We start from the raw sequence: 20,182 nt of genomic DNA, 5'->3' as shown, positions 1-20,182 counted from the left end.
TTTATTTAATTAATTTAATGATAGTATAGTGTTAGGTTTAATTGTAACTTAGGTTAGGATTTATTTGACAGGTAATTTTGTAATTATTTTAACTAGGTAACTATTAAATAGTTCTTAACTATTTAATAGCTATTGTACCTGGTTAAAATAATTACAAAGTTGCCTGTAAAATAAATATTAATCCTAAAATAGCTACAATGTAATTATAATTTATATTGTAGCTATATTAGGATTTATTTTACAGGTAAGTATTTAGCTTTAAATAGGAATAATTTATTTAATAGGAGTTAATTAATTTCGTTAGATGTAAATTATATTTAATTTAGGGGGGTGTTAGTGTTAGGGTTAGACTTAGCTTTAGGGGTTAATACATTTATTAGAATAGCGGTGAGCTCCGGTCGGCAGATTAGGGGTTAATAATTGAAGTTAGGTGTCGGCGATGTTAGGGAGGGCAGATTAGGGGTTAATACTATTTATTATAGGGTTAGTGAGGCGGATTAGGGGTTAATAACTTTATTATAGTAGCGCTCAGGTCCGCTCGGCAGATTAGGGGTTAATAAGTGTAGGCAGGTGGAGGTGACGTTGTGGGGGGCAGATTAGGGGTTAATAAATATAATATAGGGGTCGGCGGTGTTAGGGGCAGCCGATTAGGGGTACATAAGGATAACGTAGGTGGCGGCGCTTTGCGGTCGGCAGATTAGGGGTTAATAAGTGTAGGTAGCTGGCGGCGACGTTGTGGGGGGCAGGTTAGGGGTTACTAAATATAATATAGGGGTCGGCGGTGTTAGGGGCAGCATATTAGGGGTACATAAGGATAACGTAGTTGGCGGTCGGCAGATTAGGGGTTAAAAAAATTTAATCGAGTGTCGGCGATGTGGGGGGACCTCGGTTTAGGGGTACATAGGTAGTTTATGGGTGTTAGTGTACTTTAGAGTACAGTAGTTAAGAGCTTTATGAACCGGCATTAGCCCAGAAAGCTCTTAACTACTGACTTTTTTCCTGCGGCTGGAGTTTTGTCGTTAGAGTTCTAACGCTCACTTCAGCCATGACTCTAAATACCGGAGTTAGAAAAATCCCATTGAAAAGATAGGATACGCAATTTACGTAAGGGGATCTGCGGTATGGAAAAGTCGCGGCTGAAAAGTGAGCGTTAGACCCTTTTTTGAGTGACTCCAAATACCAGAGTTAGCCTAAAACCAGCGTTAGGAGCCTCTAACGCTGGTTTTCACGGCTAACGCCAAACTCCAAATCTAGGCCTAAGAATGTTATTTATTTATTGGATTGTAATATGTGTGGGGTTCAATATGTTGGACAATCCTCTAGAGATTTTAGATCATGTGCCAGGGAACATCTAAGAGATATTAAAAATTTCAATAAAGACTCAGCAGTAGCCAGGCATTTTAATCTCTTTCATTTAACTAATGTCCCTAATTTCAAAATAAGAATTATAGATATAGCCAGAATACCTGTAAGGGGAGGTAATTTAAATAAGATCCTTGAAAAGAAGGAACTCTTTTGGATCTATAAATTGAAAACACAATCCCCTCAGGGTATGAATGTGGAATGGGACATGTGTTATTATGTGGAGTGACAACACAAGAATTTTAACCATCATCATAATCATTAAAATGAATCCTGACCCCACATGTTAATATGCATTTTTTTAACAAGGATTTAATATTATTGTTGAAGATTAATCTGAGTATTGTAATGAATTTATAGATATTCTGCATTTGTGTATTTATGTATGAATTATTTTGTAATTTTTTCTCATGATTTTATCTACATATATTCAAGCCACTTATTAAGTTGCTTGTTTTGTATTTATAATATGATTCATCACCAACATAAATTTTCTATACATATATACCATATGCAATAACTTATAATTCATTTATCCATTTATTTATTTATAAATTTATGATCCATGATCTATTACATGTGGGCAGTGTAGCAATTATCTAATGTCATTGGTTATTCAGTTATGTGACTGTTTTTTTCTGTATCTACAAAAGAGAAAAAAAGAGATAAATAAATAATACCTATAGTCTTAGCCAATTTTTCTACTTACCATCTCTGCATGTAAATGTCAACTTTGATTTTAGATGTGGCTGTCTTTAAGTATGACCCCTTACCCATGAGTGTTTTACTCTATACATGCATTGATTCCAGACATACGTCATTTTAAGAATGCATTTGATTGGATATTGGGTCCTTAAATACAGCTTCGCTTTTACCTGTGCTCAGGTTCTATGAGTAAGCGCCCACGGGCGTGAAACGCATAAGAACAGCTGAGCCCCTCCATTCTGTGTTTTGTAACCTTTGCTGTTAGCTGTTTTATGGATCAATAAAAGACTCACTTCACTGTTGCAGTAGCCGGCAATCCTTTTTTCTTGTTCACATTTGCGGTTGTCCACCGCTATTTGCTCTGCCTGGCTCCACTCCTCCCCTACCTAGTGGTGTGTTTCCGGACCTTCACCTGCTGGTGAGATTACTGGAGCGGCACTACCGCTTTCTCTCTTCTGTTAATAAATGTATTATAGTGTTTGTGATGCGGGAGGGCCTCAGTTTAGGGGTTAATAGGAAGTTTATGGGTGTTAGTGTACTTTTGAGGACAGCTCTTTTACTTTTTTTAAATCCATTAACTGTCAATAAGTGTCCTGGCCAAGATACTATGGTGATAGAGAGATTATGTGACATTGTGCCTGGGCATTCTGTGTTAGTTACTAAATTTAAAATAAAATAAAACAGTTGTTCTCATTATTGTGAGGTAGGATGTTCCTTTAATGTTCATAAGTTAGTGAAATAGATCAGTCACTTAACTCGTTACTTATTTCACTCACTAATATGATTAAAAAAAAATCAAAGTGTGATTGGCTGGACCTGACACCTCAGAACTATGATCATATTTATAGTTAGAGGGTGAATGCAGCCTAAAGAGCAGTTCAGATGTTCCTGATCTGTGCACTGATTGGCACCTGAATGCCAAATGCTCTGAAGCCTGCAAGGGTATAATGCAATGGCATTTTGGAAATATGCTTAACTACGTAAAATATGCTGCATTCAATAAATATATATTTATTTAGGCAGCACACATTTTATTTAGAAAAAAGTTATATGATAAATTATTATGTGTGTGCTAAACTTAATCTAAATAAAATGTGCTGCGTAATAAATATATTTGCTAAATGCAGCACATAATTGTATTTATATTATTAAGTTTAGTACACTCAAATATAATTCAACACAATAATGCAAATAAATCACATCTAGTGAGTCCACAGTAAATTTGTTGGAAGGCTAACCCTTATAATTATTTATGCAGCTCATAAAAGTTATATGATAAATTATCATATGTGTGCTAAGCTGAAAAACCGATTTCCCCCCAATATATTTATTATGCAACATATTTTATTTAGATTAAAGGGACACTAAACCCAAGTTTTCTCTTTCATGATTCAGATAGAGCATGCAATTTTAAGCAACTTTCGAATTTACTCCTATTATCACATTTTTCTTTGTTCTCTTGCTATCTTTATTTAAAAGGCAGGGATGTGATGCATAGGAGCCCATTTTTGGTTGAGAACCTGGGTTATGCTTGCTTATTGGTGGATAAATGCAAACCTCCAATAAGCGAGCACTATCCATGGTGCTGAACCTAAAATGGGCTGGCTGCTAAGATTTACATTCCTGCTTTTAAAATAAAGATAACAAGAGAACGAAGAAAAAATGATAATAGGAGTAAATTAGAAAGTTGCTTAAAATGTCATGCTCTATCTGAATCATGAAAGAAAAATAAAATGGGTTTAGTGTCCCTTTAATGTAAATAAAATATGTTGCATAATAAATATATTGGGGGGGGGGAACAGTTTTTTCAGATTGAAAGGGGGCAAAATAAATTATGAAAGTAAATTTGAATTTTTGCTTTATTAAGCATTAGTAAACTTGTTATGAAGAAATTGTGATTTATTTTTTCTTTAATATATATATTTACATTTGAGTTGGTTGTTTGCACCTAAAGATCTCAGATGGGAATTTATTATCATGCAATCCTTGTGTATGTTACACTGGATAGAAGAGTGGTGCCTTTCTATTAGCACAGTTACCATTACGTACCAATGCACAGATTTATATGGATTTGACATGTGCCTTTTTTGTCATTGCTAATAACTATGCTGTAACCAAAAGCATAGCAATGACTTATGTAAGTAATTCAGATGCTTCAATAGCTCAGCTGCTATAAAAAAAATGTGTGTGTAAATCCAATCGTCCACATACATTAAATATTTGCTGGAGAGCCAGTCAGCCACCCTACCTTCTGTTTTCTAGTGCTGCGGGACTGAGTCTTCTCAAACTGTAGTCACCACGGGGAGGGGCTGATCATGGAGCTAAACAAGCCTGGTATGCTGTAATAAATGACAGAACTGCCAGTGCCCCTCTTCCTCTCCTCAACAGACCAACTGACCATAGCTTTCTCTGATAACAAACAGAAACCAGTGGAGGGGAGAAAGGGGTTGAATGAATGTACTTGTGTGACACAAACTCAGAGAACTCAGAAAGACAAACAGTACAATAACTGCAGCGTTCTGCAGAGCTGCTGCATCCTTCTTACAATGATTGAAGTCAGGACAGGAGCGGTGTGTCTGGTCTAACACTAACTAACTCAGGCACTGAAATGTCGCCCCCTATCAAGTGCCCATGGTTGAGCAGGCCCTGCACAGGACGCTCCCTCTCTCATCTCACTATCTCCAACTCAGTTTTGCGCCGACCAGGCTCCTCCTCCCGCACGCCGTCATCACATGCTCTCACTATTAAAGGGCCATAATACCCAAATGTTTAAACACTTGAAAGTGATGAAGCATAGCTGTAAAAAGCTGATTAGAAAATATCACCTGAGATAAGTTTCCGGTAGGCGTGGCAAACAGTAAGCACGACGCTGGAGCGTCTCGTGGAGGAACCGACAGCTAAACACTAGCCAGAGAAGATCCTGCCTAAACCGTAGACTCCTATTTTGGGGCATTATAGCTCTGCACAGGGAGCAGCTTGAAGTCAGGCGAGCGGAGGTGCTGGAAGCCCTATTACAACCGCACAAAGGCCGGGCGGTACTGGCCCAGACGCACACTGAGCCAAGACACATGAAAGGGGAAAAAAGGCGCAACACACAGGCAAGGTCGGCAAGTTAACAGTCTGCAGGCGCGACTCTGAGTGGTAAACCATAAAAATCTTCATAATTCCGTTTTTATGACCCGTGTGACGGAGCAGCCCTACACCGGATGCGAGGTATCGTGCCCGATGTCGGGAGGATATAAACTAACGGTGAAGTGGTCCGGAGTCGAGGATTAAAAGGCAGGACAGACACGCAAGTACCAGAGCTGTAATGGTACATAAAGTTGTGTTGCTTGAGGCAGAAAAACAGTGTGTGTCAGTGGTGAAGAGAGATACCATAAACTCGGTACAGCAAATGGATTATTGACTGAGAAAGGACGTGTCTCACAAGACAATATTGCAAATATAAAGTTGTGTTGCTTGAGGAAGAAAAGCAGTGTGTGTCTGTGGTGAAGAGAGATACTATGGACTCGGTACAGCAAAAAGTTTATTGACTGTGAAAGGTCGTGTCTCATACGACAATATTGCAAACAAGGTGGATTTAAAGTGAAAGTGTGCAGTACAGAAAGGATGTTTATATATAGGCACAGCACGCATTGAACTCTCCTTGTGGAACTAACGAATAGTTACGCCTTAGAGCGGGCGCAGACTCTTGCAGAGCATGAAGGTCTGGTAAAGGCTAGATAATAGTTACACAGAGAACAGTGAACTAGAACTGAGCAATACTAAAAGGTGGAAGAAAAGGGAAAAGTAAAAGCAGTAAAAGCAGGACATTACGCTTAAAAAGTGTGGACGCTACTTATGGACTTTTTTCTTTTTTTTTTTTTTTTGGGGACACGTTTAAAAAGTGATTTATTTATATTCACCTGTCAGTTTTTTTCTTTTTTGTCTTTGTTTTGTTTTTTGTTTTTTTTTAAGAAATGAAGTTGGTAATAATGCAATATGCTAGTCTGCAAAAATGCCTAATATGAATGGTTGTACAAGGGAATATTATCTACAACATGTGGGGCGTGTAGTATAGCCAGGCAGATAAAAAACATCATTCCTATAACAGGATAGAAGAGGATTAAAAATTGATCTTTGGCTTTTTTACAGAAAAAACAGTAGCCAAAGGCAATAAAGCCAGAAAGCAGATCTAACAAGTAGAATACTTAAAAATATAGGTGAAAGAATTCTCGGAGTGTCTGTGCGGAAGGCGAATTGGGGATACCTGATCAGTAACACTATCTATATAATAGAAAGCATAAAAGAGCAAAGCCCTTAGTGGCTAAAAGTGGGTACTACACATTTTAGATAACACATGATAAGGTTAACCCTCTAAAGGGAGGGGACAGCCATTAAGCACACACAAGTATTAAAGGTTTTGAGTCAAAGAGGTGTTGAAAGTGTAGATTAAGAAAAAGAGCACTAATTTAGTCACAATCTTAAAGGGTAGGGCCAAAGACACGCATAAGGGGCTGGGATAATTGGGGGCACGGAAAGCACTTAAGCTTCTATGTTAAGAGACAAAATCATTTCTCCACTCCAAGTAATATTAAGGACAAGTGAGGTTACAGCATAGTAAAGGAGTAATATCACAGAAGTAGAAGGAAACTAGTATTGTCACATACCCATTTTTATCCACGTTTCTTTTTATACTTCCTTTTATGGATAAGTATATCACGAATATGAGAAATAGATCCCCTAATATGCCGGTCAAGAAAGACAAAAAGTTGAAAGTTTTGCAGGAAAGCAGCACAGAAATAGATCCAGAGAGCCCAGGAAAAAAAATAGAGACACAGTTAACAATAAATCAACTTGCTGATTTAATTTTACCGCAATTTGAGATAATCAAAAGAGAGATAGCGGATCTTTCTCAAGAGGTGGAGCAATTCGCGGTCAGAATGAGAGAAGTTGAAGATAGGGTCTCAGACCTAGAAGATAAAATGTACAATCAGGAAACAAATATGAATTTATATACAGATAAAATTAAAACGTTGCAGTCCAAGGTAGATGACCTTGAGGATAGGTCACGGCGCAGCAACGTGCGAATAGTGGGACTCCCAGAAACAAAGGAGTACACAGATCTATTAAGGTTTGGGGAGACAATTCTGCCTAGCTTGCTAGGGATACAGTTAGTACTCTAATGAGAGGGCGCTAAAGCTAAAGTAACTTGACACACCTAATCATATGAATAATACATACATTGGAGGTTAAGAATAATCAATTTTACTCAGTATTTTAAAAGATAACAGGGACGTCTCCCTAATAAAGATACATTTCTCATACAAAATAAAAAACAATAAAAATCGATCAGAATAACAATATTACAAAATATCTATAAGGAATACCACCCTATTAAAAATATTGCGCAAAAAATATCAAAAAATAAAGATGTCAAAAAATAAAGATGTGTTCAAAAACTTGTTAAAAAATAAAATACGGGTTTGCAAGTTCCGATCATTACATATATCTTATGGTGAATCTTCAACTTATAATGTCCCTTTATCCGGAGTTAGTCCATCCGGATAAAGGGACATTATAAGTTGAAGATTCACCATAAGATATATGTAATGATCGGAACTTGCAAACCCGTATTTTATTTTTTAACAAGTTTTTGAACACATCTTTATTTTTTGACATCTTTATTTTTTGATATTTTTTGCGCAATATTTTTAATAGGGTGGTATTCCTTATAGATATTTTGTAATATTGTTATTCTGATCGATTTTTATTGTTTTTTATTTTGTATGAGAAATGTATCTTTATTAGGGAGACGTCCCTGTTATCTTTTAAAATACTGAGTAAAATTGATTATTCTTAACCTCCAATGTATGTATTATTCATATGATTAGGTGTGTCAAGTTACTTTAGCTTTAGCGCCCTCTCATTAGAGTATTAGTTTGATATATTATCTATTTGGGGGAGATAGTTGGAGAGTGGCAAAGGTATCTTCTTGGATTTTAGCGCTGTATATCTTGTGTTTTTTCAGGGATACAGTTAGGCAATACGAAATTACAAGTCGAAAGAGCACACAGAATTGGGAATAGTAAAGAGTCCATAAATGGTAATGTACGCCCACGAATGGTATTGATCAAATATTTAAATTTTCAGGATAAGTTTAATGTGATGAGCCACTATAGAAGAGCACAACCTTTCATGATTGAGAACAAACAGGTATACTTATTTCAAGATTTCTCTCAAGAGACATCCACCAGGCGTAGGGCAATGGTGCCTTTCTGTACAGCACTGATCAAAGCTGGGCTTAAGGCAAACATGAGGTATCCAGCCAAAATAACGGTACTAAGTATGGAGGGCACCATTGCTTTAAACTCGGTGAATGAAGCAAAAGCCATTTGCGATGAAAATAATATTGCAGTGTAAAATTTTATTCAGCTCAGTATACTGATTGACACAATATTATGAATTAAATGTATAAAAATAATATTATAACAGAAGTTTTGGGTATGTATAGGAGGGGACTTCCCCTTTTTTTTTTTTTTGTGTGGTTCTCTTCCCTCTCACGCTCCTCTCTCAGGGTTGGCTCCTCTCCTCTCTTCTTACCCGTCTGGGTGTCTCCTGCCCCCTTTTTAAGCCAAAACATACAATTTAGTTAAGGAATGAATGCTACACCTAATACATTAAGTCTATTATCATGGAATGTGGGAGGGATAACCTCCCCGGCTAAACGTAAAAACGTTTTAAAAATGCTTAAAAAAGGTAAACCTGACATCATATGCCTACAGGAATTACACCTGAAAAGACCAGAGATAGAGAAATTAAAGACAAATTGGATTACGGAGATAATTGCCACACCGTGTAACAAACGCAAAAGGGGGGTAGCGATACTCTTTAATAAAAATCTGAGTTACAGTATATTAAAGCAAGAAGTAGATCCGGATGGGAGATATTTGATTGCACAAATTAGGTCAAGGAATGAGATATGGACCATATGTAATACATACGGCCCTAACGGTCTAGACAAGGGTTTCTGGCAAAAGATAAAACAAAAAGTAACACCATATCTGGGACAAAATCTGATAATTGCTGGGGATATGAACATGACATTACACCCTGATATTGATAAATTTAAAATCAGAAGTAAACAGGCAAATTACAGGGAAGCAAAGTATCTGAGACATTTTGCTAAGACACTAAAAATAAATGACATTTGGCGGCTGCAACATCCGGACGAACGAACATTCCCATGTGAATCTAAGGCACACAGAAACTTCTCACGTATTGACATGTTCCTAGTAGAAGAACAATTACTCAAACTAGAATTAGAAACAAATATAGCAGATATAATATTGTCAGATCACGCAATAATCTCACTCAAGATTTCAACCACATCTAGACCCGGCAAAAATAAAAACACATTCCATTACCCAGGGTTTATGCATAACAACCCACATTTTGTAAATTGGCTGCAGAAAACGTGGCAAGAATATCTCACGAATAATAAGGAATATATGAATAGAACGGAAATTCTGTGGGAGGCAGGTAAGGCTGTCCTCAGAGGGGAGGTAAAGGCGCATATGGTGTTGTTGACCCGCAAATATAAGGCTAGGGAGATGCAACTGGCTAACCAGCTCAGAAATGCATTTGAGCAGTATAAAGGAAACCCAAATGAAGATACATGGGGCAGTTATATATCTAAAAAAACGGAGCGAGATAACTTTCTTAAAGAAAAATGGGTTAGAGAAGACTTAAAAGCAAGGGCGGTCTATCAAGGACAACAAGGTATAAATGCTAAACATCTTGCTAAGTTAATCAAATTTCGCAGTAAAAAGAATATAATAACAACAATCAGAACAGGGGACAGAGTGTTAAACTCCTCTTCAGAAATAAGGCAGGCATTTTATACATATTATTCAAATCTATATTCCAAACAGCAGATAAATCAGGAGGAGAAAGAGAAATTTTGGCAAGGGATTAAGTTACCCCAAATAACAAGAGAGGCACTGCTTAAAATAAATACACCAATTACAGAGACAGAAGTTGTAAAAATTATCAAAAAACTCAAAGTAGGGAAAGCGGCAGGGCCAGATGGTCTTCCTGCAGAGTTCTATAAGTCAACAGTAGAATTAGTGACCCCGACACTTATCAAGCTATATAATGAATATTATATGAACAAGGAGATGAACTCGCAATATTTTGCAGATTCAGTTATCACGTTAATCCACAAGAAAGGTAAAGATCCAGAGGACCTAGCCTCATATCGTCCAATCTCATTGTTAAACCAAGATTATAAGATTTTAACGGCGGTTATCGCAGAGAGATTGAAAAGAATTATAGGGGAACTAATACACCCCGATCAGGCAGGTTTCATACCAGGGAGAAACGCAGTACGAAATATGCGAAGAGTCCTAACAATGCTAGATTACTACAATTATATTGGCAAGGGGGGGGACGGCGGGTCGCATGCGATGGAGTTGGGGATCTTGCAGTCATTACAATTGATGCCGAAAAGGCCTTTGACTCCATCGTATGGGACCATCTGTTTTCAGCCCTGGAAAATTTTGGGTTTTCAGGAAATATCATACAGCTGATAGAGTCAATATACAACAAACCAAGATCACAATTATTAGTAAATGGGGAATTATCACAGTATATAACGCTCGGAAAGGGTACACGGCAGGGGTGCCCACTATCACCCTTGTTGTTTGACTTAGCGCTGGAGCCCCTAGCAATTTACATCAGGCAGAAAGTACAAGCGGTAGAAGTAGGTAGCCAAAAAATGACGATATCTTTATATGCCAAGGACATATTATTGTTTTTAAAAGATACTGTTAGTAGTATCCCTTTGGTGCTGGGAATTATAGGCAATTTTAGCTCCTTTACAGGATACAAAATTAACCCTAATAAATCAGAACTTATGTGGGTAAAAAAAACAGATATAGTCGAAACTACATCTTCAAGGAAGTAAATTATATTAATTATTTGGGAATTAGAATAAGTAGGGACCCCAGAGAATGGTACCGGTTAAATTACAGAGATATTTTTGATAATATACAACTAGATTTAGACAAATGGAACATGTACTATCTATCCCTATCCGCTAGGGTTATGCTGTTAAAAACAATCTTCTTTCCAAAAATATTGTTTTTGATGCAAAATCTTCCCATTTTTATTTTGAAAAAGGATCTGGATAAATATAACATGGCATGTGGAAGGTTCATTTGGGGGAAAAAGAAAGGGCGTATGTCAATGGAAAAATTAATACAAAATAAGCAAGTAGGGGGATTTGCCTTACCAAGTATTAAATATTACAATATTGTTACCCTAGTAAAGTTTGGCCTTGATTGGCTCACAGAATCAAACTATGTCACATATTACAAGCTGGAAGCAGAAATGGTTAAACCATTCAATTTAAAAGCTTTATTACACTGCCCACACAAGAAGTTACCAAGTAATATCAGCAATTTACTAACATGTTCAAATGTAGTGTTGGCATGGCAGAAGTATTGTAAAATCTTAGGACAAAATTATCAGGTCTCTTAAATATTACCAATAATCGGGTGCGTGGATTTTCAACCAGGGCTTCAGAATATAGTATTCCAGGAATGGCAGGAAAAAGGTATTAAAGAATTTGTACAACTAAAGATGTTGGATAACACCGGGATTAAAACATATGAAAATTTAGCAATAGAATTTAGACTCCCGGCGAAGAATTTTTATGCATACCTACAAACTCGCCACTACATAGAAATAAAAAATAGTGAATATGGTACGGATTGGGGGCAAGAGTTTACGGATGCAGGTCTAAAAATATATAAGGCAGGCTTTAGATCAATATCATACTGGTACCAGCAGATACTGAAAAATATAGGACAACAACATATAAATAAACTGAAACACCAATTTATGAAATATTTTGGTAATATACAAGAAGAGGACATAACAAGTAGTATTAAAAGAGCAGAAGAGACCACAGACAGGGTTAATCTGAGAGAATCACAACGCAAGTTAATAAATAACTATTACTTAACACCGGAAAGAATGAGTAAATGGGTAACGACACAACAAAATGTGTGCCACAAATGCAGTGAAGATAGGGCTAATATATTACATTGCCTTTGGAGTTGCCCCAAGGTACAACAATACTGGTTAAAGGTACAATTCTGGGTTAATAAATATCTTGGTGACAAGGTGGTATTAGACTCCACAGCAATATTTTTTTTGTGCCATAAGGAGAAAGTGGGGGACAGGCAATTACTGAATATTGTGATTTTACTTGCACGCAATTTAATATTTAAGATATGGAAACATAAGCAAGCTCCCAGTTTAAGTGAACTAATTAACAACATAAAGCTACAGATGATTATTGAAAGACAAAACCTGAGAGTGGATGCCTGAAATACATTTATAAAATTTTTCAAGAAATGGAAGAAGTATATTTGTTCATGGCCAATAGAGCAACAAATACAATTTACAGAGCCACTTAGAAATACAGCTCCATTTATTGAATTAATTGCAGCAGAAGTATTACCTATACAATGGCTAAACTAAACAGAATAATCATGGAAATATGTGGAGGGCGGGTGGATGGGGGGGGGCCCGGGGGGAGAGGGGGGGTGGGGAGAGGGAGAGAGAGTAATATTTTTTTTTTTTTTTTTTTTTTTTTGTGGTTATTTTTGTGATTTGGGAAGTTCCACAAAAAAGAAGGGAAGAAAAGAAAGAAAGAAGGGAGAAAAGAAAGATAAGATTTATTTTTCACTTAGGTATTGCATTTTTTGGGTGAATAGGATGCGATTAGTGGAAAATACTAAGATACACTGTTCACCAAAATTGTAAAGGTAAACTAATTGCGGTGTAAATTTTGTTGGTTTTTGTACATCTGTTATCGATGTTATGGTATTTCAAACAATAGAAAATGGAAAATTGAGCCATGGAAATTTTGAGAGAGAGACAGAGATATGGACTATTAATTGTCTTGGGAGGACCAGAGACTTGTAAATGTAATTTTTTGGTTTTTTTCTTTTTTACAATGTGTTAAATAGTCTAAGCTGGAGAAGTTTATGACTCTGTATTCTCTTTCTGCTTGTTGTATTTTTTCTTTTTTGTATGCTCAAAATAAAAAAAATATTTAAAAAAAAAAAAAGAAAATATCACCTGAACATCTCTATGTAAAAAAGAAAGATATTTTACCTCAAAAGTTCTTCAGTAGCCACCTCCCATTGTAAAGGATTTTGTTTGTCCTGGGACATCTGAAGGGACTAGCATCGTGCACTCTCATATTATTTCACCAATCAGGTAAAGGAAGCTTACTATGAAATCTCATGAGAGTTAAGTCAAATCTCATGAGATCACAGTAAGAGTTCATGACCTCAGCACTGCTGATGCTGATTGGCTGCTGTTCATTTCTTCATTTTTTTTAATTTGTTTACCTGCAGCTGGGAGCAGGTGAAGTATAACTTTTTACACAGAACTTACTCTGCTGAGCTGAGGAGATTGAGAGGTAAAATATCTTCCTTTTTTATATAGAGATGCTCAGGTGATATTTTCCTGTCAGCTTTTTACAGTTATACTGCATCAGTTTCAAGTGATTTAGCATATGACTATTATGTCCCTTTAAAAAGGTATAGGGCTGGGTTGGGGGGCGACACTGCAGGCACTTTGAAATAAGTGCAAAGGGCTTGAAGCCTATACTTCTATCTATTGCATGTGCGGTGTGATAGATAGAAGTAAAAATGGCAAAAACACATATATATTTTTTTAACAAAACTGGACTGGAACCTTTTTGTCTGTGTAAATATAAATTTTCCAATAGGGGGGCTATTAGAAAAATTATATTTATTCAGCCAAAACATTTTTTTCTTTTTCTTTTTTTTCTCACAGTGTGTTCACATGCGCCTGTGCTCCTATAGAGGAGCATACACTGCCTAACTGTGAAAATATTCTTCTGAAGGGTTATAACAAATTATTATTTTTTATTTGACTTTAAAATAGCTAATAGTATTTCTTCTATGTTGGGAATCACTGGCTTATGTTCTGATGTCTATGTTGTGGATACACAAATACCTACTTTTTTCCTTTCAGAGTCCTTATATGAAAGCTAAGACTTGATTACCACTTGTTAAGTTATTTTTTGTCCATGTTAAAATGTTTATGCATAAAAAGAGGCCGATTGTACTTCCTATTTTTTAATACCTCATATTGCTTATGGTCTCTAGGACATGCCTATGTATTAGACGCACAAGACGATGTATGTATATAGGCGTGTTGCCATGACAGTATAGATAGATGTTGTTTATGTATGCCATTGCTACCTAGATAAAAATTATTTTTAAATAAAAAAATGAAATACTACAGCCCATACAAATGATATTAACCAGCTTTGTGTATATTAGCTTACATTCACATCTGTTTTCATATAGATCTGTTTTTCTATTTTTGTGCTAAGTGTTCGGCATAAGGACTCTACATCAGGTCAAGGCAGCTGTAAGGAAAAAATATTTGCATGTGCATTTTGTCTGGCTGTTTGTTACCATAGACTTAGGATACTTTCACTATTTTGGTACAGTGGCCACCAATGGCAGTTATTACTATTACTTAGGTAATGTTACTGTGCATCTGTCTCAAGTCTGATTGTTCAGAAGCCTCTATTGACAGAAACAGGCTTAGGGGCCGAATTATCAGAGGATCATGTCTGCCGCACATCGATAAATGCCGACAGCATACGCTGTCAGCATTAAACATTGCACAAGCATTTCTCATGAAATGCTTGTGAAATGCCACCCCTGCACATTCGCGGACAATCGGCCGCTAGCAGGTGGTGTCAATCAACCCGATCGTATCCGATCGGGCTGATTGCTGTCCGCCACCTCAGAGGTGGCGAACGAGTTAAGTAGCAGCGGTCTTACGACTGCTGCATCTTAACTCCTGTTTCCGGCAAGCCTGAAGGCTCGCACAGAAACAGATGCATACAAATGCATTCGGGCCTTGATAAATCAGCCCCATAGTATCTACACCAGTGAGATTTATTTAACTCAAGAATCAATAAATATTTTCTGTATACTTACAGTGGTCCTAAGCAATATCACATCAGCTTCTGCCAGGCTACATTCAACACACTGACACCAGACATCCCATTGTGGCTTCCAATAAAAGAAGAGTCGTAGGATTCCAAGAGACAGAATATAGCCAACAAGACAGAAATTTGACCTCCTTGTTGTTGTTTTATAACCAAATATTTCCTATAAATAAAAGTAAAAAACGCTAATTAATCATTTGATTTGAAATATTTATTAAAATATTAACTACTGTTAGGTAATCATAGTTATGCAGCAGGATTTATTAGTGCCAAAGCACATAAGACCTGTGCCATAATTAGGAGAATTTATGGGATGACACCTTCTGTGGGATTGCTCAGTGACAGATATACTTATATATGTATTAATAGTGTGAGTAGCTCAGCAGGGGGCAGCATTAAGAGATGAGTGGTGGCCCCAAGGGGACCATTGGCAGGAGTGCAAACCCCAAGGGTATACAGGGGTCTAGATTACGAGTGGAGCGCAAACATCAATATAGTGTTTTCGCGACCATTTGCCCTGGTATTACAAGTTGAAAGTAAACGTGATCGCTTTAGTGCAATCACAATTTACACTGGAATAATTTACTGTGTCCTCAGAGCTGTGGTTAACTATTTTGCAAAACAAAAATGTGTTGCAAAATACACCACAAATACATTTAAAAGTACACTTACATTCATAATAACACCATATAATATAAAATATTCAAAAAAATGTTTGCGCAAAAACTTTATAAGGGCTCAAAGATATGAGATCTCAGATGTTAGAAAAAAAGGTTGCAAAGGGCTTTAACATAGATACATACATTATTATATATCTCTAAAGATGTGTGTGTATATATGTGTGTGTGTACATATGTATTTATATTTGTATATATGTATTTACAGATAAATATACACATATAAAAACATAAATACATTGTAATGCAATATATAGACATTTATATATATAAGTGCATTAAAGGCCTTTGTAGTTAAGTAGATGAAAATATGAAATATTCATATTTTCATGTCGGGTTAGTGCACATGAGAATATGTGATCAGGTTTGCGCGAATTAGGTGATAGTCTTTTTTCCCATCAACTTCTATAGGGGCAAAGGTTATCTCGCACGCAATATTGTAGGTTCAGCTTTTTGCATGCGCCTGCTTAGCGCAAGCACAAAACTTTTTACTTTCAACTCATAATGCCAGCAGAACCGATGCACACAAAAAGTTTACTTCTAGGGCAATTAGCGCTCTAGCAAAAGCGATAAAAAGCACTCCACTTGTTATCTAGCCCTAAGTGAAATTATAACATTACAGAAATTTGTCAAAAGATTATCTTTACGACTTAAAAAATGCTGCAAATAAATATCTCAAAGGAAAAAATCTATACAGGTTTTTTCCCGTTTTCTGAGACTAATTTTACATCTTGTTAAATGGTGTGAGTTAATATTTTGAAGGAAATGATCAAATGTGGTTATTTTCAATCTCTGTATGGGCTGACAAAGATGAGTGTTGGTTGGTTAAAAATCCCTATGTTTGTTTCATCCAAAATTTCACAATAAAAACAAACCATTTTAAGCAGGCTCTGAAGATATGCTGGTGTTAAAAATACCAACTCCCTTTGGCTGCACAAAATAGAGAGCCAGATTGAAGGACCACTGCAAGCTTTGTAACATAATTGAGCACCTCAGATACATAGGGAACACTCAGTCACCAAATTACACTATAACTCTCTGAAAATAAAATAACTGTAACATAGTGGTAACAATTAAAAAAATGTATTTATTTTTTGACTTCCCACATTTGTCAAGCCTTAAATATTAAACTACACCTTAAAAAGGTGTTTATATGGGACTGCCTACTTTGCTTAATTCCCTACCTGGCCCAGATTTTCTAAAAGAAAACATATTTATCACAAATTAATTAGTAATATTAGGATTTTTTTAAAATAATGTTTATAATATTAAGACAGTTAGCAATAATTTATTTTCAGTATTTAATTCATAGTTGTCTGGAGTTATAAAAAAGGTTGTGAGAGCTTTTTAAAAGCATCAATATTCACCTATACTCTAAGGAACTATAGATAAATAGATATTTCAAGTGAAAAATTCTTCCAAAATGTACATTTGTAAGATGTAATAGTAATTTTCAAAGCGTCTTAGCACCATTTGATGACTAAAAAGATGCTGTCATGGCAACGTTACTAGCTAACATAAGTGTAAATAATACCAACTCTCTCCTAGGTTCCATTGTGTGCAGTCTGTGGGAACTGATACAATAAATGCCAACAGATCATTCAATGTTTCATGAAAAATTACCAATGTCATTGCTATATGTTAGGTAAGAGGGACTCATTTTTAAAAACAAGGGAGACAATATATTTTCTTTAAAGGGACACTGAACCAAATTTTTTTTTATTTTATGAATCAGATAGAGCATGCAATTTTAAGCAACTTTCTAATTTACTCCTATTATCAATTTCTCTTCATTCTCTTGCTATCTTTATTTGAAAAAGAAGGCATCTAAGCTAAGGAGACAGACACATTTTGGTTTACAACCCTTGACAGCACTAGTTTATTGGTGGGTGAATTTATCCACCAATCAGCAAGAACAACCCAGGTTGTTCACCAAAAATGGTCCGACATCTAAACTTACATTATTGCTTTTCAAATAAGGATACCAAGAGAATGAAGACAATTTGATAATAGGAGTAAATTAGAAAGTTGCTTAAAATTGCATGCTCTATCTGAAACACGAAAGAAAAAAAATTGGGTTTAGTGTCCCTTTAAGGAACATGAAACCTAAAACATTTCTTTCATGATTCCAATAGAACATACAATTTTAAACAATGTTCTAATTTACTTCCATCTAATTTGCTTCATTCTCTTTGTGTCCTTTGTTTAAATTTGATACTTAGGTTTGATGTATTTGATACATAGGTAGGCTCAGGAACTAGTAACTAGCTGCTGATTGATGGCTGCACATAAATGCCTCATCATTGGTTTACTTATATGTTCAGCTAGCTCCCATTAACATTTCTGCTTCTTCAACAAAAGGGTACAAAGAAAATGAAGCAAATTAGGTAATAAAAGTTAACTGGAAAGTATTTTTTTAAATTGTATACAAGAATCATGAAAGAAAAATATTAGGTTTCATGTTCTTTTTTTTCTAAATAATATGATATATCAATTTTTGGATTTAACTACTGTCTGTTAAAACAGAAAGAAATGAAAAAGAACTCACCATCTCATTTTCCTCTCCTTGGTTAAGTAAGGCATGCTTATGTGCCATTCTATTCTTATAATTCTAAGGTTAAATTATTAGCTCACCCACGCAAGACTAATTCTTTCAGATCTGAAGTTCTCTCACATAGAAGCAGACTCTCTATCCAATTCATTTGTACTTCCATCTCCCCATTGCAACTGTTTTTATCTTTTCAAAAGGGCATTTTAGGACACACCCCTTATCTGCCTAATTATTTGTTCTTGTTGCTTGCCTCAGGGAAATGGTCAATGTTTTAACAGCTGTGATAAAAAAAAAAAAAAAATCACTGTTAGTGGTCTTTTAACCCCTATAAGGACAAGGCCATTTTTCAATTTCTTTCCCTTAAGGACCAGGGCTATTTTTACATTTCTGCAGTGTTTGTGTTTAGCTGTAATTTTCTTCTTACTCATTTACTACTACCCACACATATTATATACCGTTTTTTTTTTTGCCATTAAATGGACTTTCTAAAGATACCATTATTTTCATCATATCTTATAATTTACTATAAAAAATTATAAAATATGAGGAAAAAATGGAAAAAAAACACACTTTTTCTAACTTTGACCCCAAAATCTGTTACACATCTACAACCACCAAAAAACACCCATGCTAAATAGTTTCTAAATTTTGTCCTGAGTTTAGAAATACCCAATGTTTACATGTTCTTTGCTTTTTTTGCAAGTTATAGGGCAATAAGTACAAGTAGCACTTTGCTATTTCCAAACCACTTTTTTTCAAAATTAGCGCTAGTTATATTGGAACACTGATATCTTTCAGGAATTCTTGAATATTCCTTGACATGTATATATTTTTTTTAGAAGACATCCCAAAGTATTGAGCTAGGCCCATTTTGGTATATTTCATGCCACCATTTCAACGCCAAATGCAATCAAATTAAAAAAATCGTAACATTTTTTACAATTTTACGTTTCTCACTGAAATTATTTACAAACAGCTTGTGCAATTATGGCACACATGATTGTAAATGCTTCTCTGGGATCTCCTTTGATCAGAAATAGCAGACATATATGGCTTTGGAGTTGCTTTTTGGTAATTACAAGGCCGCTAAATGCCGCTGTGCATCACACATGTATTATGGCTAGCAGTGAAGGGGTTAATTAGGTAGCTTGTAGGGAGCTTGCAGGGTTAATTTTAGCTTTAGTGTAGAGATCAGCCTCCCACCTGACACATCCCACCCCCTGATCCCTCCCAAACAGCTCTCTTCCCTCCCCCACCCCACAATTGTCCCCGTGATCTTAAGTAAATATTTTTTTGCATATTTACATATGCTGCTGTGTAGGATCCCCCATAGCACCCAACCTCCCTGAGCCCCCCCACACAGCTCTCTAATCTTCCCCCTCTCACTATTTGGTGCCATTTTGGGTACTGGCAGCTGTCTGCCAGTACCCACTTTTAAAACTTTTGTGCATTTTTTTAATATATATATATTTTTTCTGTAGTGTAGCTGGCCCCCCCTCAATATCCCCCTCCCCCTCTCCCAGATCCCTTTTATAAATAAAAATGTAACCCCCATCACCCGCTCCCACCACAGATTACCACCAGCTCCCACCCGCTCCCACCACAACCGGACCGTTTAGTTTGCGGGGGCACGCACACGCACATGCGCACGCATGCAGCCATGCCCCCGTGCGTGCTCCCGCATGCACCGGGGACTAATCAGGAAGAAGATTCCCAGCGATGGGCCACCCACCCTCATCCCTATAGCTGCTCCCACCCACCAACGATCGGCACCATCTCTGCATCGGTGTGCCAGAAAAGGTATTGCCATGATGCCTCAATATTGAGGCATCA

At 36.3% G+C, this 20,182-nt stretch overlaps 1 protein-coding gene across 1 annotated transcript in view; it reads right to left on the bottom strand.

Moving 5' to 3' along the window:
• LOC128657508 (probable cation-transporting ATPase 13A4) overlaps positions 1–18,394 on the bottom strand; it is a 454,774-nt gene extending 436,380 nt beyond the window's left edge. The window contains 2 exon segments of the mRNA XM_053711875.1: positions 15,111–15,284; positions 18,347–18,394. Coding sequence (XP_053567850.1) covers positions 15,111–15,284; positions 18,347–18,394 — 222 coding nt within the window.
• Between the last annotated feature and the right edge of the window lie 1,788 nt (positions 18,395–20,182).

Source organism: Bombina bombina, chromosome 4 (assembly GCF_027579735.1).
Source record: "Bombina bombina isolate aBomBom1 chromosome 4, aBomBom1.pri, whole genome shotgun sequence".
Taxonomy (NCBI): Eukaryota; Metazoa; Chordata; class Amphibia; order Anura; family Bombinatoridae; genus Bombina; species Bombina bombina.
Note: the sequence above shows the minus strand (reverse complement) of the source record. Positions and strands in the feature narration are given on the sequence as shown.